General features: G+C 37.0%; 1 protein-coding gene across 1 annotated transcript in view; it reads right to left on the bottom strand.

Moving 5' to 3' along the window:
• The window catches only part of STEAP4 (STEAP family member 4), a 29,196-nt gene extending 6,914 nt beyond the window's left edge, over positions 1–22,282 (bottom strand). Inside the window, 3 exon segments of the mRNA XM_008573468.1 lie at positions 2,722–3,249; positions 3,915–4,372; positions 22,224–22,282. Coding sequence (XP_008571690.1) covers positions 2,722–3,249; positions 3,915–4,372; positions 22,224–22,260 — 1,023 coding nt within the window. The 5' untranslated portion in view covers positions 22,261–22,282.
• Positions 22,283–22,312: the final 30 nt, after the last annotated feature.

Raw genomic sequence — 22,312 nt, 5'->3', positions numbered from 1 at the left:
GAAAAGTCTGGGTCTGGATGATTTTACAGCTGAATTCTATCGAACTTTTAAAGAGGAGTTGATACCAATTCTTCTCAAGCTATTCCAAACAATTGAAACAGATGCTACTCTCCCAAACTCATTCTATGAGGCCAACATAACTCTGATACCAAATCCAGATACAGACACAACAACAAAAAAAGAAAATTATAGGCCAATATCCTTGATGAACCTAGATGCTAAAATCCTCAACAAAATATTAGCAATCAGAATACTGCAACATATTAAAAAAATTATATACTATGATCAAGTGGGATTCATTCCAGAGATGCAAGGACAGTTCAACATATGGAAGTCAATAAATGTGATACATCATATCAACAAACTCAAGGACAAAGACCATATGATATCTCAATAGATGCTGAAAAAGCATTTGACAAAATTCAACATCCCTTCATGATAAGGACTCAACAAATTAGGTATAGAAGGAAAATATCTCAATACAATAAAAGCCATTTATGATAAGCCCACCACCAGTATTACTCTGAATGGGGAAAAATTGAAGGCCTTTCCCCTAAGAACAGGAAGAAGACAAGGATGCCCACTCTCACCACTTCTGTTTAACATAGCACTAGAGGTATTAGCCAGTGCAGTCAGGCAAGAGAAAGAAATAAAGCAAATCCAGATTGGGAAAGATGAAGTCAAACTTTCTCTATTTGCAGATGACATGATACTATATATAGAAAAACCTAAAGACTCTATCAAAAAACTCCTTGAGCTGGTTAATAACTTCAGTAATGTTACAGGATACAAAATAAATGCCCCCAAATCAGTAGCATTTATATATTCAAATAATGAATTAACAAAAAGAAAAATAAAGAAAGTAATCCCATTTACAATTGTCACACACACAAAAATAAGATACCTAGGGATCAATTTAACCAAGGAGGTGAAAGATCTCTACAATGAGAACTACAAACCACTTCTGAAATAAATTAAAGACGTCACAAAACAATGGAAAGATATTCCATGCTCTTGGATTGGAAGAATTAACATTGTGAAAATGTCTATACTACCCCAAGTGATCTACAGATTCAATGCAATCCCCATCAAAATACCAATGACATTCTTCACAGAAATGGAAAAAAATAATCTTACCTTTCATACGGAAAAACAAAAGACCCTGAATAACCAAAGAAATCCTGAGGGGGGGAAAAAAAAAAGCTGGAGGTATAACTCTGCCTTACTTCAAATTATACTACAAAGCTACTGTAACCAAAACAGCATAGTACTGGTATAAAAGTAGACATTCAGACCAGTGGAGTAGAATTGAGAACCCAGAAATCACTCCTCAGGCTTTTAGCCATCTGATATTGGACAAAGGCAACAAAAATCTACATTGGGGAAAAGATTGCCTCTTCAACAAGTGGTGCTGGGAAACTGGATATCCATATGCAGAAGATTGAAACTAGATATGCATCTCTCACCATACACTAAAATCAACTCAAAATGGATTAAAGACTTAAGTATAAGACCTGAAACTATAAAATTACTAAGGGAAAGTAAAGGTGAAACACTTCAGCAATTAGATCTGGGCACAGGCTTTATGAACATGAGCCTGAAAGCACAAAAAGCAGAAGAAAGAATAAACAAATGGGACTACACCAAACTGAAAACTTCTGCACAGCAAAGAAAACAATCAACAGAGTGAAACGGCAACCTACAGAGTGGGAGAAAATTTTTGCTAACTATGCATCCAACAAGGGATTAATATCCAGAATATACCTAGAACTCAAACAATTATACAGTAAAAAAACAAATAACCCAATTAAAAAATGGGCAAAGGACCTGAACGGACATTTTTCAAAGGAAGACATACAAATGGCCAACAGATACATGAAAAAATGCTCAACATCACTAGTCATCAGGGAAATGCAAATTAAAACTACATTGAGATACCACCTCACCCAAGTTAGACTGGCTATAATCAAAGAGACAGTAAATAACAGATGCTGACGAGGGTGTGGCAAGAAGGGAACACTCCTACACTGTTGGTAGGACTGTACATTAGTACAAGTACTATGGAAAACAGTATGGAGATTTCTCAAACAACTACGCATAGATCTTCCATATGATCCAGCAATCCCTCTTCTAGGTATATACCCAGAGGAATGGAAATCATCAGGTCGAAGGGATACCTGCACTCCCGTGTTCATCACAGCTTTGTTTGCAATAGCCAAGATATGGAACCAACCTAAATGTCCATCGATGGATGAGTGGATAAGGAAACTGTGCTATATATGCACCATGGAATACTACTCTGCCATAAAAAAGAATGAAATACTACCGTTTGCAACAACATGGATGAACCTCGAGAAACTTATGTTGAGTGAAATAAGCAAAGCACAGATGGATAAATACCACATGAACTCACTCATATGTGGGAGCTAAGAGAGAAAGAAGCAAGGAAAGAAAGACCACAGTGGTGCGTTGGACTTGCAGACAGAGAGAACATACCTAAGGATACAAAATGGAGTGTGGGGGAAAGGGGAGGGGGAGGGAGGTTGGGGGATAATTGGGTGGGGGACACAGGGTACAGAAATAATTTCTGGTAATGCATATGCTGCCAGTAGGAGTCTGGCCCTCACATCATGGGCACGAGGAGTGACAATTTGCTTTGTATCTCATGAATATTCCTTAAAAAAAAAAGGAGTAGGGGAATACAAATGAGTAGAGATTTACCTGTTTAACAGTTGCATTTCTTATCCTCCATCTTACATAATAACGAATAGGAATCACAAGCGTGTAGAGTACGTGAAGGCAGGCAAATCCCAGAGCCACCAAGCCAAGCTGCTTTCTGCAAAGCATCCAATGGTCAAGCCAGTCTGGGAATCGGTGATATTTCGTACCTCGGTACAGCTGCAGAATGGCAGCAATAACACCAGGGAGGTAAACCAAAGCAAGAAGTATAAGTGCTGTTACTGGAAAGATACGATTTGGAATGGTAACAGCCATGAGAAATGTATTATCTTTCTTTTCATTAACATAAGGGTAGATTACATCTCTTATAACACAGTAGACAAAGAAGAAGACACACAGTGCAGCAGACAAATAGAAGGGGAACCTCCACATTGGAAATAATTGCAGGGGGTAGTTTTCAATTTCTTTGGCTGCCATTAGAGATCCTTGATCCAATGGAGTAAGTCCAAGAGTACGAGCAATATCCATCACTCTTTGCTTGGCTTCGCTGTCATTTCCACAGACAAACACCTAGGTTAAAAATAATTAATTCTGTATTTATTCTTTTTCTTTACTTAACAATTATTTTGAAAGTCTATTTAAACACCATGCAGAACAATGACATGTAATAGTGAATTGTTTTTCAGACAAGGATGCAGAATCAACATACTTAACAATATGACATTTTATACTTGCATGTGCACTGCATAGCTAGTACCAGGGTTTTTAGTCAAGGGTGGTTTTAGGCACATCACGCTGATATAAGACATGGTTCTCCACAGTGTGAGTAGTTTGATCTTTCTTCCATATTCATTTCTGGGTGCCACATCACTTATGATTGCTTCTAATCTCAGTGCATAAATGGGACCAGTTTCACACAAGGTAATGGGAGTGGAAAAGGATGTTTACGATATCCACCAAGCTCTATTAGTTTCTAGTACTCACAAGAGTCTCCAGAGACTGATGCCACTGGGTTCCACCGAACTAAAAGCCGAGGGTGCAGACAGTGGGAAATGAGTCCCAACAAGTGGCTACCCTACTTAGTCAAACTCAAGAAAATTATTCATGGCACATATTAGCAAAATGAAATATTTAGTGGGCATATTATTTTGGAATTGTATTTTGGAATGTTTGAGGTAAGTGCACATTAAAAGCTTCACTTTTTAAAGATAGAGTGCAAATTCATTGAATCCTACCTGCCGACTTGCATCCAGCGCTCCTGACTGGAGGGCCCAGGCTGAGATGGTGTTAAATGCTTTAACCACATGGGCTCCTGGCACCAACTGAGCAAGGTATTCTGCATTAGATTCTGGATACTGATTGATTTTGAGGTTGTTGCTGATGTCTACCAATATTTTCCCATCGAGGACCTCAATTAGTTCTGTGAGAAAATCATAATGGTCTCTGTGGATTGCTACGATTATGATGTCAGACTTCTGGGCTGCTTCTGAATAGCTCAAGACATCTGCACCACTGGGCAGTATGCTGGTCATCCGGGGATTTCGACTTCCAAACACAACAGAAAAGCCACACTGGAGCATTTTAAATCCCAGGGATCTTCCATAATCCCCAGTTCCAAAAATACATATAGTCTCTTGCTTTACTGAAGAATTCATAGTAAGAGGAAATGCATCTGTACCATTTTTCTCCATAACTGAAAAATAATAAGACAAAAGCCCAATAAAACATGAATGCTCTGAGCATGGAAAAATTAATGACAATTATATCCAGAAAATAGTATAATAAACTGATGTTCTAATCTTCTAATTATCTCAAGTATATTCCCCCAATTTGGGAGGAGTAAAAATTGTCATATATATTTTCATGTGTGTCTTATTTAACAAAATCGTTGGTGAAAAACTAAAAAACCAAGACACTTACTGGTGGATATTTTAAACTATGGACATAAATTACAATGATATTGCATTTATTGAACACTTATAGTTCCAAAAGTTCCCAGAGCAAACAAACTCTGACAAAGAATGCAATACTGACGAAATTATGGACCAATTCACTTATGTTTAGTGATATGAAAATCCTAAATAAAACATTGGCAAACAGTCCAGCAGTTTATGAAGAAGTGAACAATGATTAAATGGGACTTATTCTGGGAATATAAAGATTAGTTCTTAAATTCGGTATTAGAAAATCTATTAATGTAACTTCCCATATTAGAAGATTTAGGGAGAAAAATATGGTCAAATCTATGTATGCTAAATGGATAAATGTTAAAATGCAGCATTTATTCTTGATTTATAGTAAAAGAGTAACAGGTAGATATTTTCTTAACATACAAAAAGTATCTATCTCAACCTAAAATCTAGTATCATGCTTAAAAGAGAATTACTAGAAACATTCCCAATAAAGTCAGAAACTAGACAAATACGTTTGCTATGATCACTTTCGTTATTGTCCTGGAGGTTCTAGCTAACACAATTAGACAAGAGAAAGAAATGAGAGGTATAGAAATTCAAAAGAGGTTGCAGACGATCAAGTTGTAGACTTGGAAAACCCAAAAAAGTCAACAGAAAAAGTACCATACATACAAAAACAATTCAACATCTTGCCTGGGAAACCAATTAAAATCAACATTCTTCATATATTCTAAAAACAAACCAGTTATAATATTTAATAGAAGAAAAGACCGTTATAGCTGCAACAAGATAGAGACAATATGTAGCAAGGTAGCAAGATATGTGCAAGATCTATATGAAGAAAACTTTTAAATACTCTTAAAAATCAGAGAAGATATTTATATGAGTGGAAATGTGTAGCATGTTCTTACATGGGAAGGCTCAGCCTCACAAAGATGTCAGTTTTTCCTAATTTAACCCATAAATTCTGAAAAGTAGGGTAATGAATTGCAGGCCAGTCCTATTAAATATTGAGAATATTATACAGCTAAAATAATTAAATATTGTGGTACTATAAAAGAAATAGAAAAAGTTCAATGGATTAGAGTAAAAAAAATCCAGAAATGCACCCAAACACATTTGACAAAAATGGCATCTCAAGTTAATGAGAAAAAAATGGATTGCTCAATAGCTAACACTGGAAGAAAAACCCGAATCTCTACCTCATACTCCACCCCGAGGTAAATTCTAAATACATCAAGGTTTAAATTTTTTTAAAAAATGAAATGTCCACCTTAAAGGGAGAAGACCTTATTCTTAATTACTAAATCATTAAAGGATAGATGAATAAAATGTAATTACATAAAAATAAATGACTCCTGCAAAGCAAAAGCCACTGTAAGCAAAGTCAGAAGATAATCAACAATCTGGGAAAAATATTTTCAACTCACACAAATCAATAAGAAAAAAACAATTGTCTATTAGAAAATTGGGCAAAAAATATGAGCTGACAGTTTATCCTAAAGAAATATAGATTTTAATCTTACCCAAAATAAAAGAAACACAAGTTAAAACTAAACTGAGATATTGTTATGAACTATGTGACTGTATGAGGATACTTCAAAAAGTTCATGGAAAAATAGTATTAAGGTAATATAAATCTTTCCATGAGTTTTTTGAAGTACCCTCCGAGTACTTTTTTAATATTTGCAAAGTTTAAATCAAAAACAAAGTTTCTATGATCAAATACAATAATCTAGGTTACCATGTATATTTTTGAAGAGTATTATTTCTCTTTCAGTATTGAATTTCTCTCAAAATTCTTTTCTTCCCAACATTTAGTTTAAGCTTTCAATTAATCTCTTTTTTTTTTTTGAAGCGGGGAGGTGTGTCTTCAGTGCTGGGAAGAGCACTGACTATGACAGACTAGGCAGTTGATAAATATTTGTTGAGTAATATTAGAAGGAAGGAATGTAGGAGTTGGAAGTAGCAGTGTTCACTCTATGGGCCAGACACACCGTGAGATAAATAAAGAGGAGACTGGATGATTAAAGAGTAACCGATGGGGAAGAGTAAGGGAGAAGGAAAGAAGTGGGGGAGGACATTGTAAGGACATTACTACTTTCACCCAAATGGGTTGAAAGTAAAACTGAGTGAATTTGATTTTTCAAACCAGACATAATTACCATTCAATCGTAACATGGTGAATTTAATGCAGATTGCATAGCATATATGAAGTGTGCACCTTTTTACTGGGGTTTCAGAAATTTGCCCTTTCCATTTTAGCCTTTGGAAAAACACTTGTATTTCTATCTGAGCTTTTTCAAAGTTGCGTACTTATATCACAAGCTGATAATACGGGCTTCGTAGGTAGGCAAAAGTCATGCGAGAAAGGGACAAGACATACAGGACTTTCCTGTTCTTCTGCAGAAACTCTGAATAGTCTAATTAAACACAATGACTGAATCCTTTTATAAAACAGCTGGTGACTGGATATCCTGAACGGGTGCCAGAGAAGGTCATGACCACATATGGGAAAGCACCTGTAGATGATCAGGGCCCTTCATATGCAAACACAGATACACCTTTGAAAAGTTCTTAGTAGCATCTACAAATGTAAACTAGTACAGCAATTTACATTCTGTTGGTTAGTTGCTAATCAGGTAACAATTAGTTTTATAACTCGAACCCTCAAACTGCCAAATGATGCCTTAATCATTCTTCTCTGTAGAACTGGTTTGTGTGTTGAAAGAATGTCTGACTGCCTAGGCCCTCACTTTTTCTCAGTTATTTTATCCTGACATATTTCTTTTCCCTTTCTCACAATGAATGAACATATAAAAGCAAAATAAAAACGTGGTTTCCTGAGTCCTGTAATCAGATGGACTATTTCTTTATTGAAATATTCTCATTTGGATTATTTTAATCATTGCAAAGAGATTGTGATTCTAGATGCTATAGACATCATTTTGACTATTTGGCCACTACATTGATTTACTTTAACCTGCCATAAACTTTTTAAAAAAATTAAGATATTGACTACATGGTACAATTTTTTTGCTCCACCTTTTACTAGCAATGTGACCTTGGGCAAGTTATTCAAACTCTTTGTGCCTCAGTTTCATCATGTTTAAAATGAGAAACTGATAATACCTACTTGAGACATATTATGAGGATTAGATTAATCCATTAATTCATTAATTCATACAGTTCTTCAGGCATAGTAAATACCCAATAAACTGGCAATTAATAGATTCTTTAGTAATATATTAATTATCTAATCAATATAATCTATTAATTATCTAGTAATTGTAATCTTTATATGAATTCTATAAATTAAGGGTTAATTATGCTTATATAATTGTCATTATTGTAAATATGTAAAAATTATTGCAACTAGAGTTCAATGACTCTTAAGAAGCTCTTACTGTTCCTACTTATTTCTTATAAAGAAAACCCCATATGAAATGGCTTCAGAGCATAGAAATTTGTCAAAACACAGATGTAAAAATAGCTCAAGTGTAAACTTCTCTCATTTATAATTCTTTCACATTTTAATATTTCCCTCTTAAAATGTAGCTTGGCAATTCAATGTAATGTAGTTGGGCTGTTACCCCAACCATTAAACTTTATTTTCAATCTTAAAACCTCAGAGACATCACTGAACAAATTGAAGATGCAAAAATGGTAAGGAGATATTAAGATATCACTGGTTGACTTAATAGAAAGAAATATAGTTATTCATTGGGCAGTTGCTCTTTGTGTAAGTTATGGAAATTCAAAGGTTGATAATATTTTGGCTACCTCTTGAGCTCCATTCTAAATCCCCTGGTTCTATTTCCAGTTTCCGGGCAGTTAGGAGCTCTGTTCAGCTTCCACTGCCTAACAGAGGCTTACTTTGGGGACCCACATCTTGTCTCTCTTGATTCTTGTCCTGGGGCTCCTCTGAGACCTGTGCCTGTTTAGCATTTAGACATGAACAACCCATAGGGGCACCACAGACCAATGACGAGCAGGACTCCATGGATAAGTGCTTCCTCGGCCTTCTGGCACACAGCTCTGACATATTTCATAAGGCTCCTCAGAAAGTCTCAGTTGATCAGAGCACCAGTCTCTGTAGCAGTGGCCAACTTGACCTGCGCTTCTACGGCCTTTCCCATGTTCCCTGGCTATGTCCCCCGCTGCTCACTCCTAGTTCCCTGGAATCACTTCCTTAACTATCTGTACACAAGCCTTTGTTACAATCTCTGCTTGCATGATAACCCAGGATAATAAAATATTTTAATCATTTTTTAAGAAAAAATATTATCAGACTTAAGGCTATCATAATTAGGATGAAGAAAAAAATAACATGTAAAAAAGAAAAACTAATTCTTGGTAAGAATTTAATTCTGAACTCCTGGAAAAACATCCTAATAATAGGAGTTTGTAAAAATGGGATGTTTGCATACTCTCAACCACAAGGGAGATCAAGCTGAGGGTGCATTTTCCAGTAAGTACAAGCACTGTATGTATGTATATATATATATATACATAAGAGTAAGAGTATATATATATAGTGACTATACCCATTTCAGACTTCTTTTTTAACTCAAAATTGCTATGTGTAAACATGGATTCATGGAGGTAGTAAGGTTTCTTGTTCAAAGGCTTAAAAACATTTCCTAGTCCTACTTAACTCTTGGATGCAGAATTGAAGGAATAAAGAAAATAATAAGAAAGATGGTAAGCAGGAAGAATTATTAAGGGACAGATGGGTTAAAATAGTTAAAACATAACATAGTGGTCTTCTCTCCTTCCTTCAGCCTCATTGGGTTTCTACAAACCTTAGCTATATAACAGAAAACATGACAGGAATATCTCTTGGTTTGGAAAATCTCCAGGACTGATTTTGCTTCTTACGGAAGCATCTTCCAGAGAGGCTCCTTGAGAGGACAGCCAAGAGAGGTAAAATGATCCAACAAAGTGTGTTTATATAGATTAGGGATTAGCAACCAGTGATCCAGATGCAAAGGTGGTAAAGATGACTGTGAAAGCCACCGTAGCAGCTGTCACTGAGAAGCCCGAGAGTGTGTGCGTGTGTGTGCGTGTGTGTGTGTGTGTGTGCGTGCACACGCATGGGTGGCACATGAGCAGGACCAGTGTGGGTCAAGAAGAGTCTTGCCCATCATCTCCCTCTGTCTGCAGATCCCATTCCAGGCCTTGGGAACCTGAGGCTGCATTCTTCCTGGATGTTCCCAACTAGGCCCCCCAGGAAGATGTTAGGTCCAGTCTGGCTTGTGTGTTTTACTTCTCCCACCTCCCAGAGGTCAGAGGTCAGAGAGACCCAGGTCACTTCCAGCTTTTGAGGATTCCAGCATATTAAAAACGTGGAACTGTACAAACAGGATTACAAAAATCATATGTTTAAATGCTTATACTTAACAAATCAATGCTTATTAAAAAAACAACCCAACCAAAAAACCCCTTTTTATTTGAAATAACTATAGATTCGCAGGAAGTTGTAAAGATAGTACAGGAGGTCCCTGTGTACCTTCACATAGCTTTCTGCAATGGCTACATTTTGCAAACATTATTACAATACCCACGCCAGGGTATTGACACTGGTACAATGTGCATATACATTTCTATGTCATTTTATCTCGTGTGCAGATTCACATACTCACTGCTGCAATCAGGGCACAGGCTATTCTACCACCACAAAGTTCTCCCTTATGCTGTCTCAGCATAACCATACACTTCCCCCTCCCCACAGTCAACCGTAACCCCCTGAAACCACTAATCTGTCCTCTCTCTATATAATTTTGTCATTTTGAGGATGTTACAGAAATGAAATCACACTGCACGTAAACCTTGTGAGATTGGCGTTTTTTCATTCAGCTTAATGCCCTTGAGATCCATCCAAATCAATAATTTTTCCATTTTATTGCTGAGTAGTATTCAATGGCACTGATGTATTACAGTTGTTTAACTCTTCATCTAATGTAGGACATTTTGGTTGTATCCAGTTTTGGCTATTACAAAGCTGCTATGAACATTCACGTAAAGGTTTTTGTGTGAAAATATGTTTTCATTTCTCTGGGATAAAGGCCCAGGGGTGCAATTGCTGAGTTGTATGGTAAGTGTATATCTAGCTTTATAAAAAACTGCCATACTATTTTCCGCAGTGGCTGTACCATTTTAAATTCCTACCAGCAATTTATGAGTGTCACTATTTTTTATTTTAGCCATTCTGATATTTCATTGTGGTTTTATTTGCATTTCCCTAATGGCTAATGATGTTGGATGTCTTTTTATGTGCTTATTTGCCTCCGTATGTTTTCTTTGGTGAGAAGTCTCTTTATGTCTTTAGTTCATTTTCTAATTGGACTTTTTTTTAACTATTAAGTTTTGACAATTCTTTATATATCCTAGATATGAGTCCTTTGTCAGATATGTGATTTGCAAATATATACTCCCAGACAGCAGCTTTTTTTTTTCATGTCTTAATAGAGTCTTTCATACAACAAAAGTTTTTAAATTTGATAATGTCCAATTTAACGATTTTCTTTATCGATTGTGCTTTTAATGTCTTGTCTAAAAACTCTTCATGAAGCTCTAAGTCCCGAATATTTTCTTCTAAAAGTTTTACATTTTACATGTAAGTCCATGATCCATTTCTAGTTAATCTTTGTATAAAGTTTAAGATTTAGGTTAAGGTTCATTTTTTTTTTTGCTTATGAATCTCTAATTGCTCCTTCACCATTTGTTGAAATAACTATCCTTATTTTATTGAATTGCTTTCGTACCATTATCAAAAATCAGTTGTCCATAAAGGTGTGAGTCTATTTCTGGGCTTTCTATTCTGTTCCATTGATCTATGTGTCTATGTCTCTGCCAATAACACAGTGTTGTTGGCTGTATAATGTCTTAAAATGGGGTAGAATGATTCTTCCCACTGCATTCTTTTTCAAAACTATTACAACTATTCTAGTTTCTTTTCCTTTCTATATAAATTTTAGAATAATCTTATCTAAACTGTGTATATAAAAAATCATTTATTTTAATGCTTATACTTAAAATATTAATATTCCAAATATACAATGCAAATTGATTTAGGAGATAAATATAGGCTATGTTAGAATACTAATTCATACAAAAGCCTAATAACAGTGTGTGGATATCTAATAAGTGGATCCAAGTTTAAAGTTATACAATGGACTATATACATAGACCCAATTCAAAGAATAAATAAAAATCAAATTTTGAAGTCTTTTGTGTATCAGCAGCCTGGGGTCAAATGGCCCTTTTGCCTCTCCCCATGCCCTGGAATAGACCATGTTCCCCATTTCTTTTAGTAAGAAGAACAAGGATCAGAAGCCTAATCATATCTCCTCTAAAAAGTGAGCACTTTCTTTTTTTGCACTTGGAAAATGGACAATTTGCTTCTGCCAAGGATTTCATAGAATGAAGAGGAAAATATATAAATACTTATGTACATGATACAGTTTGTAGAAGAAAAAGGAGAAAATTTTCCCCTTTCTCTAGTGCAACTAGACCTGAAAAGAAAAATTAGCTTCCATAAATTCCTTTTATTTATTTTATTCTGAAAAAAAATCCACAGAAAATACAAATAAAGATAAATTCCTTTATGTAAAGACTCAGTCTTATTCACACACATCACTAGGAGTCTTACTTGTTTCTTAGTTCACCCAATTTTACATATTTATATAAGGTAAGAATGCAAAAAAAAAAAGTTTCATATGAAAAAGGTTTGGAGATAATCATTATAAAAACAACAATAAAGACAAAACTATCATCATTCCAATCTACAATTTTTAGTAATAGAAAGTAGTACACTAAGGAGGACCTGTCTATGGAGTTTGGCTTGAAGGGGTATGAAGGGGAGGGGACATGGTGGTGGTACAGACAGAAAGACGTCTTCCTACCGCTCATTCCTGTTTTTCTTCAGTCACTGAAGCAGCTTATTAAAACCATTAAGGCTTATGAAAACGTAAATACCTCTGCAAAGGGTCACACTAGAAACCCGTGGTTCTCAGCCCTGGTGCACATTAGAATTAGGTGGGGAGCTTTTACAAAAAACTGATGACCAGATTCTCCTGGAGAGTCTGAATTAATTGGTCTAGGGTAGAGCCTGAGCATTTTTTGGGGGGGGGGTCCGTGGGGGAGAAGCTTCCGCAGATGATTCTAATGTGTAATCAAGCTTGAGAAGCATTGCCTTAAACCTTTTATCAGTATTTATATTAGCTTTCAGTAATGGCTGGCTACAGTGGGTCTCCTTCCTGGTCACACATTAGAATCAACTGGGTAGCTGTTAAAATGCTGGGGAACCACCTCCTGAGATTCCAGATCATCTGATCTGAAGTAGAGCCCAGGTATCTGTAGTTAAAAAACCACCAAACCAAACAAACTTAAGCGACTCTAAAGAGAACCCATGGTTAAGAATCACTGGAAATGGAAAAAAGTAAGAGTATCTTTTTTTTTTTTTTCTTTTTGTGGAGAGGGATGGTGGGGAGGGGAAAGACAGAGGAAGAACAGGGTGTTGATGAGGTTGTAAGGGTTGCAGAAACATTTCACCTCCTTTACAATTTTTTTCCTTTAAGTAATCTTTGGCTGAGAGTCTAGAATTCCTATCTTTGTGCAAACCAAACTAAATGAGTGCGCAAGCCTCACAAGGGAGAGAATCAAGGGATGCCAGACTCCAGACTTGGTGTCAGACTGCAGGTGAGCTTTGCACTGTTGACTCCCTCAAGGAAACCATGAAGAGTTGTCTTCCAAGGGCCACAGAGTTACAGTTTGATCAAATCTATGCTTTAATAGCAAGTCTCACATACTACAGCACAGAATCTCATTACTCATTTGAATAAAACCATTATTAAAGTCATTCTGCCTCTTTCTCCATTTGAAAATTCTAAAAATTCTAAAATGATTATTCATCCACACACCTGAATTGCTCAGATACTCTCCCCCCTGGACCCCCTATCCCTTGCCTCCCACCCCCCCACACTGGCATTGTAGCACACAGATCCTGTGATCTGCCTTAGCACCTTCCAGAGAGCTGGAATACAAATAACACCTTCAAACTGGATAAAATGTGACAGGATTTTTCATTTTAATTTGATGCCTATAAACAGGACTTTTTAAGGCTTTCCTTCTGTTTTATTATTCCTTCTGAATTTTAACCTGAAAACCCTCGGTGACTTGACAACATATTTGTAATGAGCTGAAGCCCATCAATCAAATGTTTCCTTTCATCACAAGGCAAAGGGGCAGGAGGGAGCTCTGTAACTATGTCAGCCTTCTTATAATTCAGAGCATTTGTTTTAATATATCCCAGGGACAACTGGAAAGCAAAAAATATTTTAAAAAATGTAAAAACCTTACATGAACACATGAACCCATTCAATTTATTCACTGAGCTATTTCTGTATTTAGTGAGATAAGGCTCTGTAAGGAAAACAAACATACTCATATTCAAGCACATATTCTTTTACTGACAGGTATGTATTACTGTAGCAAAACCAGATGACCTTTGTTTCAGAAGACCACTAATTACAGTTTATATAAAAAAAATCAATGTGCCCATAATCAATGGATTTTTCTGATTTTTGGACAGTTTAATCTTTAGTTTATATAAAGTTATTTGAAAATACAAGTGTATACTTTTCTATTCCTGGTGATATTTATGCATAATTTTCAATTTCTTTCTTTTCACATTAACACTCTCTACCAAATATTCATTGATTGCCTATTCTGTAACACATGCTGTTGTATATGCTGAGGATAAAGATGTAAAGAATACAGATATCTTACAGGGTTTTAAAGTGTTAACTCCTTAAAAATTGCCAGGCCAAAACTCTGAATCTGTGTGCTTCAAAAACAGTGTGTATGTGTTACATTATTGTTAGAAAGTTGGACAATGCACTTAAATAATAAATAAAATGATTTCAGATGGTAGTAAATGCTCTGAAGAGTACAGAAAAGGGTAATGAAAGAAAATGCTGGGAGGGGAGAGGGGCAGTCTATTTTAGAGAATTGGTCAGCATAAGTCTCTCTAAGGATGTGCCAGTCAAGAGAAGGTTTCCAGATTTAGCAAATAAAAATATATCATGTCCAATTAAACTTGAATTTCAGATAAACAATGAGTATATTTTAGTGTAAGTATATCCCCTGCAATATTGGGACACACACTAAACCATTCACTTTTAATATGAAATTCAAGTTTGATTGGGCATCGAGTATTTTATCTGGCAACTCTAAATCAAGCTGAGACGTGAGAGACGAGAAGGAGTTTGCAGGTGAGGAGTTTTCCAGGCGGAAGGGAAAGCAAGTGCAAATGCATTAGCTGTGGTAATAAAGGGCCGCCCTTATAAAAACACTCAACTTAAAATAGCCTAATTTGCAACCAGATTAGTAAAGAAGCTATTATTGACATTTTAAAATAATTTCATAGCTGGGTCATATGAAATGAAAGATTACTAGGTGCTTTTATATATTTGCATATCTTTTCTATTTAGTGAAAATTGGAAAATGTGGTCAGAGGAACAAGGTCAGCTGGAAAGAAACTTCAAACTGTGTATTAGCATCCATTTTTTAAATTGAATACCAATCAGAACTGAGATAAACTATCCTGAAATTAAAATATAATTCAATTGGAAGTTTTAACTCTAATTACACCAAACTTGTATTTGTAAAAAAAAACAAAACATATATATATATATATATATACACACACACATACAAATATATATTGACCTTTATACACACACACAGACACACATATTTATACACACATACATATATTCTCAGAGGGAAGAAAAAAATGAGTTAAAGATATTAGAATACTGCCCAAACTAATTTTCAGACCCCCACATTTAATTTATCAGATGTGCACATTTCTTAAAATTCATACTGCTGCCCATTCTCTTACTAACACATCACTTTAAGTAAAAAATAGAGCAATCTCATAGCATAATAAATCATCATTTTGTGACTTCCAAAATAAGTTGTAGTAACTTCTTAAGTTAATAATAGCCATAGACTAACAGAAATCTATTAGTTAAAGCTCTTTCTCTAAATAAAGAAACCACTGCAGGTTGATTGCTGAAAACCTGATTATTTCAATTGTTTTGTGAGAAAATGTTATGTATCTCATAGCAACCTAATATACTGGTGATTAGTTTTTATGCTAGCCAATGGAATGACACAAAAGAAAATAGTAATCTTAACTTGTACGGTTTGATCAAATCACAAGCGCATAATTTAGAGATAACCTCTACATCTATGTTCTATGGAAATGTATACTTCCACATGAATTACTAATAACTAGCTATGAACTAGCTATGGTATGTGCTGCGACTAAAATGATTCTGACAGTAACATTTTACTACCACCCAATGAATTATGAAGAGAGCAAGGTAGTGCAGGTATATATTATCTATTTTAATTATAATTTAGAAGAAAAATTATTTATTTTTAATTTAAGTTCTTGAAATTCTAGTTCAGTTAAAAATCTCATTAATACATGTTGCCGCTTTTCGATCTCCGCAGCATCTGTCAAGATAAATTAAGATTGTTTTATGATTCTCCGGCCAAGAATTTCATCATGTAAGTTCATTATCTGCTGTCTAGGCTGGTTAGTTCATTTGATTAAAGCCCAGGACTTATGACAACAAGGTCAGGGATTCAGTCATGTCTGGTTTAGTTTACCTTAACCTCTATTTACATTTTAAAACCTGAACAAGTTCTTATAAATCTGTGGCTCATCAAAGATTCCGCATGAGGGCCAGAAACAGTGTATTGCCACTGTCAGAAAAACAACTCTATCTAACCAATTTGGTGGCATTTGGCTTTGTACGCGCTATAAGCATTTGCTTAATCTGATGCTCTGCAACAACCCACTTAATATTTAGTGTCAATTAGTGGGTATTTCTTTCCTAGGTTTACTTACTAGAGACATTTAGGAGGTGATTGGATAAATTTTTTTTTTTTTTTTGCTGGCCGATATGGGGATCTGAACCCATGACCTTGATGTTATGAGGCTTTGCTCCAACCACTTTAGCTAACCAGCCAGCCCATAATTACAATTTTGAAATCACTTTATTCATATAAAATTTTCTATGAATAGTAATTTATCTTCACATTAAGGCTACTAGAAATGATCTAAATATAGATAATTGATAATTATCTAAAATATTGATAATTCAGTTTGGAGATAGAGAAGTTTTTCTGTGGATCTGACTCCATCTCCAAACCCTGCTGATGGGGGAACTCCATTCTGCTTCAAAGTATCTCCTTACCATCTTTAGAAATCTCCTGGGGCGGTTCACATGTGCATATGAATATAGTCTTCATCTTTTGGGTACCATTTTCTCCACTTCTAACCTGGCTGTGGGAGGTAAAGGGCCCCAGTGGCCCCAGTGCCTCTAGTGTTTGCTGAGACCCATAGGATCGAGCTGCTGGGCATAACCCAGTTTTGCAGCTGCTCCATTTCTCATCCCAGCAGAGAAAGTGCTCTTGAAACTCCACATCCTTTTGTTATACTCTGATATACAAGCTTGAGAGCAGTGCTGGTTGAGAAATATTTTTTAAATAAAACAGCTCCTTCTTTTTAATTCCTAGGTTTTTTTTTTTCCTTTTTGTCTTTTTTCGTGTCCAGCAACGGATCGCAACCCTCAGTGTCACGCCCATACCGGACCGGGACCGGCAACGGGATCGCAACCCTCGGTGTTGCTCCCGCACCTCGCTCAGCCAGTGAGCGGGAACCGGTCTGTATGTGGGATCCAAACCCTCGGCGGGAGCGCCGCTGCGCTCCCAAGCGGCGCACTGTAGCAGTGCGCCACCAGGCCGGCCCAATTCCTAGGTTTTTAACCTCAGCTTTTATTCAGCTGGAGCTGGCTTGCCGGTGAAGAGCTTGAAATTGGCCATGGTGGGAGTTTTTACACCATGGAAATCAGCAAATGCTACAAATCGGTACATTTTTTTTTCATTGAGAGCCGTTTACCAGCTCCCCACTGGCTCCTTCTCTACTTCTCATCCCCTTCTCCCCAAGAAGTGGGAAAATTATGGGACTGACAGGATGATACCACCTTTTCAATCCTGACTGCACCTTCGGCCTAAATCTCTTTTCTTAAGGGCCTCCCTTCTCAGAAGCCTGCTAGATTCTTTTTGAAAACAGAATCCATGTGGTGCCCCCTATCCCAATAAAGGTCCCAGACCCTCTTTACCACACATGGTTTCAACACAATTGTGGCTGAAATCCTGATATCTTTAGACCCTTGGTTTTCTAAGGCAGATGAATACAGTGGCCCCTTTGTGTACCACTGTCCCCAAATACACATCTTCTAGTTTTCCAGACATGCCTAATAGTAGGGTAAACACAGCTGAGGATCCAATCTGGGAAAACCAGAGGCAACCTGCTTTCTCCTTAACTTCCTCCTATTTCCCATACCACCTACGTCAGGGAATTGAATAGGATGAAGAAATTACTTCAGTACTTTGGCATGGGAGAAAAAAATAAAAGCACAGTTTTTTTTTTTTTTTTTTGTATAAAAACGATTTGATATAATTTAGTTCTTTTGAATAGTTTCAATAGACTTCAAATCTTATGCCATGCTTCCAGGTATAAAAGAAGAAATAAAATGTTTTATTTAAACTAGTTAAAACCTTTAAAAGTTCAATATTCCAATCTTCATGACTTCAGTTAAATGTCTTCATCACATTATATTACTCTTTTTTTTTTTTTTCCTTTTTGTCTTTTTCCGTGTCCGGCAACGGATCGCAACCCTCAGTGTCGCCCCCGTACCAGACCGGGACCGGCAACGGGATCGCAACCCTCGGTGTTGCTCCCACGCCTCGCTCAGCCAGTGAGTGGGAACCGGTCTGTATGTGGGATCCGAACCCTCGGCGGGAGCGCCGCCGCACTTCCCAAGCGGCGCACTATAGCAGTGCGCCACCGGGCCGGCCCTATATTACTCTTTAAAGTGAATTAGAATCCAAAGTATTATAGTTACAAATTTATTATGAAACTTACCCTGTATAGCAACATAGTAGGTTTACTACAATTAAGGGAAATGAGCAGAAGCACCAAGGTGCCTACAGTTTCTTCTGTTTTAAAAAATAGTTATAGTAATTTCAACGATTTACTTTATATGAGCTGTATAGTACAAAGCAATGTCATGCTTCTCCTCTAATGGCAGGTAGTTAAAATCTGGACTTTGACCCTGTTAACTAACACAGTGCAGGCAGTGTCCATATTATCTACTATGTCCCTGATGGTCAGCATCCTCCAAAAATAAAAATCAGCATCATCAACAGTGTCTTGGTAAGATTTCATGTTTTCAACAGAAATTTATTGGACAGCCTTTCTGTGCCAGGTGCTACACAAGAGGGATAAAATGAGAAATTAGATGGTCCCTTTCCTCAAGGAGTTCTGGTCTTGGGAAGGATGAATCACATACACAAGCTGTGACAGTGCATGTGTGAGGGCCAGAGCAGAGGAAGGTGCAGAGAGGACGGAGCCTGGGGGAGGGACATTAATCTGCTGTGAAGCAGGACAAGAAAGTTTACCAAAGTCTATACAAAATTGCTACAGCCACCATTTCACTTGGGCTCAAAACTTTTTCCACACCCTGTAAAAAGAGCAGGTATAGATGACAGGTGCATAATCAGTGTCAGTCATTAACTGTCCCCTCCTACTCCCACACTCGACAGTGCTGGTGCCATCAGCACTCTGAAGTCCTGTTGGGAGCCCTGGTGCTGCTCTTAATGCAAAGTTTTTTTCTTTAATATTGGGTACTGGGGCTAAAGAGACTATCTAGTTAGTATTCTACTGACAACCCTCTAAGAGGTGTGCTACATAGTTCTATTATGTTACCTCGTAGCCTTCTTTTTATTCAGAACTATGGTTTCTAACTTTTCGAAATTCCCCCTAGCTCACATTTTCCTTTAAGATAAAAAGTAAACTTTACTTCATCCTACTGTTAGGATTGATGATATAATCCACATTTAAAAGAGACATATTTCTCTCAAAATAGCTTTTCAGAAATATGCACTGCCAAAGTACAATACAGTAAGATCTCTCCACACATGGCTGAATAACCTCTTCTAGACGTTGTAGAGAAGAATTTAGATTAGGTTGCCAATGTCCTCCCTAGTTAATTAGACTGGAAATACTTCTTTTAATAGAATAGTGCATTCTTTTTTGCAGTGATATTTCTGAAAGATGATCTTCAAACGGTACAAGCATTCTTTGTTTTCTATTCCTTAATGATTTTGGAAGAACAAATTGTTTATGTATTCAGGCCAAGTATGCTTTCTTAACATGCATTGTTTCAAGCATTAATTATTCTTTAATTATTTACGTAGCCTGATTAGTTCCAGGACTGATTTCTTCTCAATAAAGGGAAAAGTGTTGATTCAAACCATTTTGGAAATGACCTAAAAGTCATTCAAAATATCTTGAGTAGGTTTAACACGTCATGTAGAACTGCTCTAGAAGTCTTCATTATTAACTAATTAACCATTCTCTTTGGGTGCGTAAAGAACAGAGTCAAACAGGTAACGTCAGAGGCTTTGTCTCTGTAAACCTTATTTCTACTGTTACTGAGCCTAAATTAGAAAACACAAAAACCAAAAAAAAAAAAAAAAAAATCCAGACAACTTTATTATCCACAGCCTATTCTAGATTCATGAAATTATGGGTAGATACAGACATAGGCACTTAACAAATGACCTCCTCTTGAGAGGACAACCTAGAGAAAACTAGCAAGTCTTCAAGCTTTGAAAGGCTACAGTGTGTTTTGTCTGTGTGTGTGTGTGTGTGTGTGCATGCGTGCTAGCAGGTTATCGGCCTTCTTAAAATTTTCAAAGAAAATGATTTTCAAATAGCAGTTGGTAAAAAGATATAAATTAATTATGAAGAAAACTAGATGTGAGGATCATTGAACACTGGAATGTTTGAGAGTGAATGCAGAATCAGCTACTCAGACTTTAAAAGGAGAATCTATATCCTTTTAATAATGGTATTAAGAATGGTAGGATGATTTAGGGGTAGTCTTTTAAGAGACAAGACAATGAAGAGTGACCACTCAGGGTTTCTTCAGCTTTACAATTCAATAACAAATACATCTACTTTTCTTAAAATTGTTTGCAACACAGGGTTTTTAATTTATTAATAGGCTTATAAAAATCATTTTAGTTCCTTCTAAACAACAGTTAGCAAGCTTAAGCAGGGCCAAAGTCTGGAAATTGTTCTCAAATTAGGGGTCAAGCCTGCATGTCTGGTTTCTGAACCTCCAGTTGCCATGTGAACTTCAGCAGACCCATAAACGTTGCCAAATGGAGAAACTGCTAAGACCCAATTTCTCTGTACACATGTACCATTCACTTTACAGCCTCAAAGCCTGATAAACAGGGAGTGCTTCATCCTGTTCTGTGGGTTGGCTGTGTTTGCTATGCAGGTAGAATACATGCAGGTAGAATCTCATAGCATGCTAAATCACAGCATTCTGAAAAATTCGGAGCCTTGTAGAAGGCCATATTTCAAAAAAGTTACTGCTTCAAATAAATGTGCCATTTTATAAAATTATACCTACTGTATCAGAAAAAAATGTTCTTTCATGTGAGTGACATTTATATGACTGCCATTTATAGGGAATAGGACATGCTCACATAGCAAGGCTGAAGAATGGTTTTGAAAGCTGAGAGTATTCTCTGAATGATAAATGTGATAGAACTGTAAGATGCTCCTGTGGGAAGAGACTCTTCCTTCACAGCTTGGTAGTTTCCTTATAAAAACTGAAACCTGCATTATTATGAAAAAAGTTGATTACTCAGTTATACCTGTAGCATTAATATTTTCAACATACTTCAAGCCTACAGGCATCTTTAATTACGGCTCTTCACCTTGTTAAAATTGGACTTTGTGAATCATCCGGCCCAACAGCCTTATACTGTAAATCTGTGGAAACTGAGGCTGTGATGCTGAGCTTCTAGTTAGAACTAGGAATAGAATTCTCCATTTCCTCCCCCATTCTCCATCCAATTAACTTTCCACTGTACCAGTCATCTTTTAAAGAGTTTCCAAATTACCATCCAGAGAAAAAACTACCTTCCACCTGTCTCTGCACAAACAGGAACCAAGGCTTTTTCGCTCTGTGCAATAAATTATATTCTAAACAGTATTTGTCGTTAAACTGCAAAAGGAAATTTAAGTGAAGGTCAAGGATGGAAGTGGTTGCAGATCTCAGGACAAGTCTGTAGCTCTCGGTCAAAAAGTGGCCTCGGATCTGAGACTGTGGAGACGGCCAAAGCCACGTTCTTCCAGGCGCCCTTCTGACAGGCGCCAGGAGTTTGCTCCGATCTACAAGTGAGATACGGAGAGCAATCGAGGCCCCTAAGTCTTGCTCCTTCGGACTTCTCCGCACCCCGGGGTAGTGATGGGAGGGAAACCTCGCAGAAGCTAGAAGCTTGCTGAATTGCTCCGCTGATCGCAGCAGCCTTGGGTGACCTTTCCTGAGAGGGGCGAGGTGGGGAGTTTGCGAGCACCCTTCATCTCAGTGCTGGCGGGCTGGGGAGTGGGGTCCAGCATAGGGGGCTGGAGGGGGGCTGAAGAGGACAAGGTACACGGCAGTAGCCAGCAACGTGACCCACCTGCGGGAGAGGCGCTTCCCAGGCCGCTAGGGTCCATGGCAGCGGCAGCCGCTGCGCGCCGCGGGACGCACAAATTTGTTCTTCAACTA

The sequence above is a fragment of the Galeopterus variegatus genome, unplaced genomic scaffold (assembly GCF_000696425.1).
Source record: "Galeopterus variegatus unplaced genomic scaffold, G_variegatus-3.0.2 Scaffold925, whole genome shotgun sequence".
Classification (NCBI taxonomy): domain Eukaryota; kingdom Metazoa; phylum Chordata; class Mammalia; order Dermoptera; family Cynocephalidae; genus Galeopterus; species Galeopterus variegatus.
The sequence above is the reverse complement of the archived record's forward strand: the minus strand, read 5'-3'. Positions and strand labels throughout refer to the sequence as shown.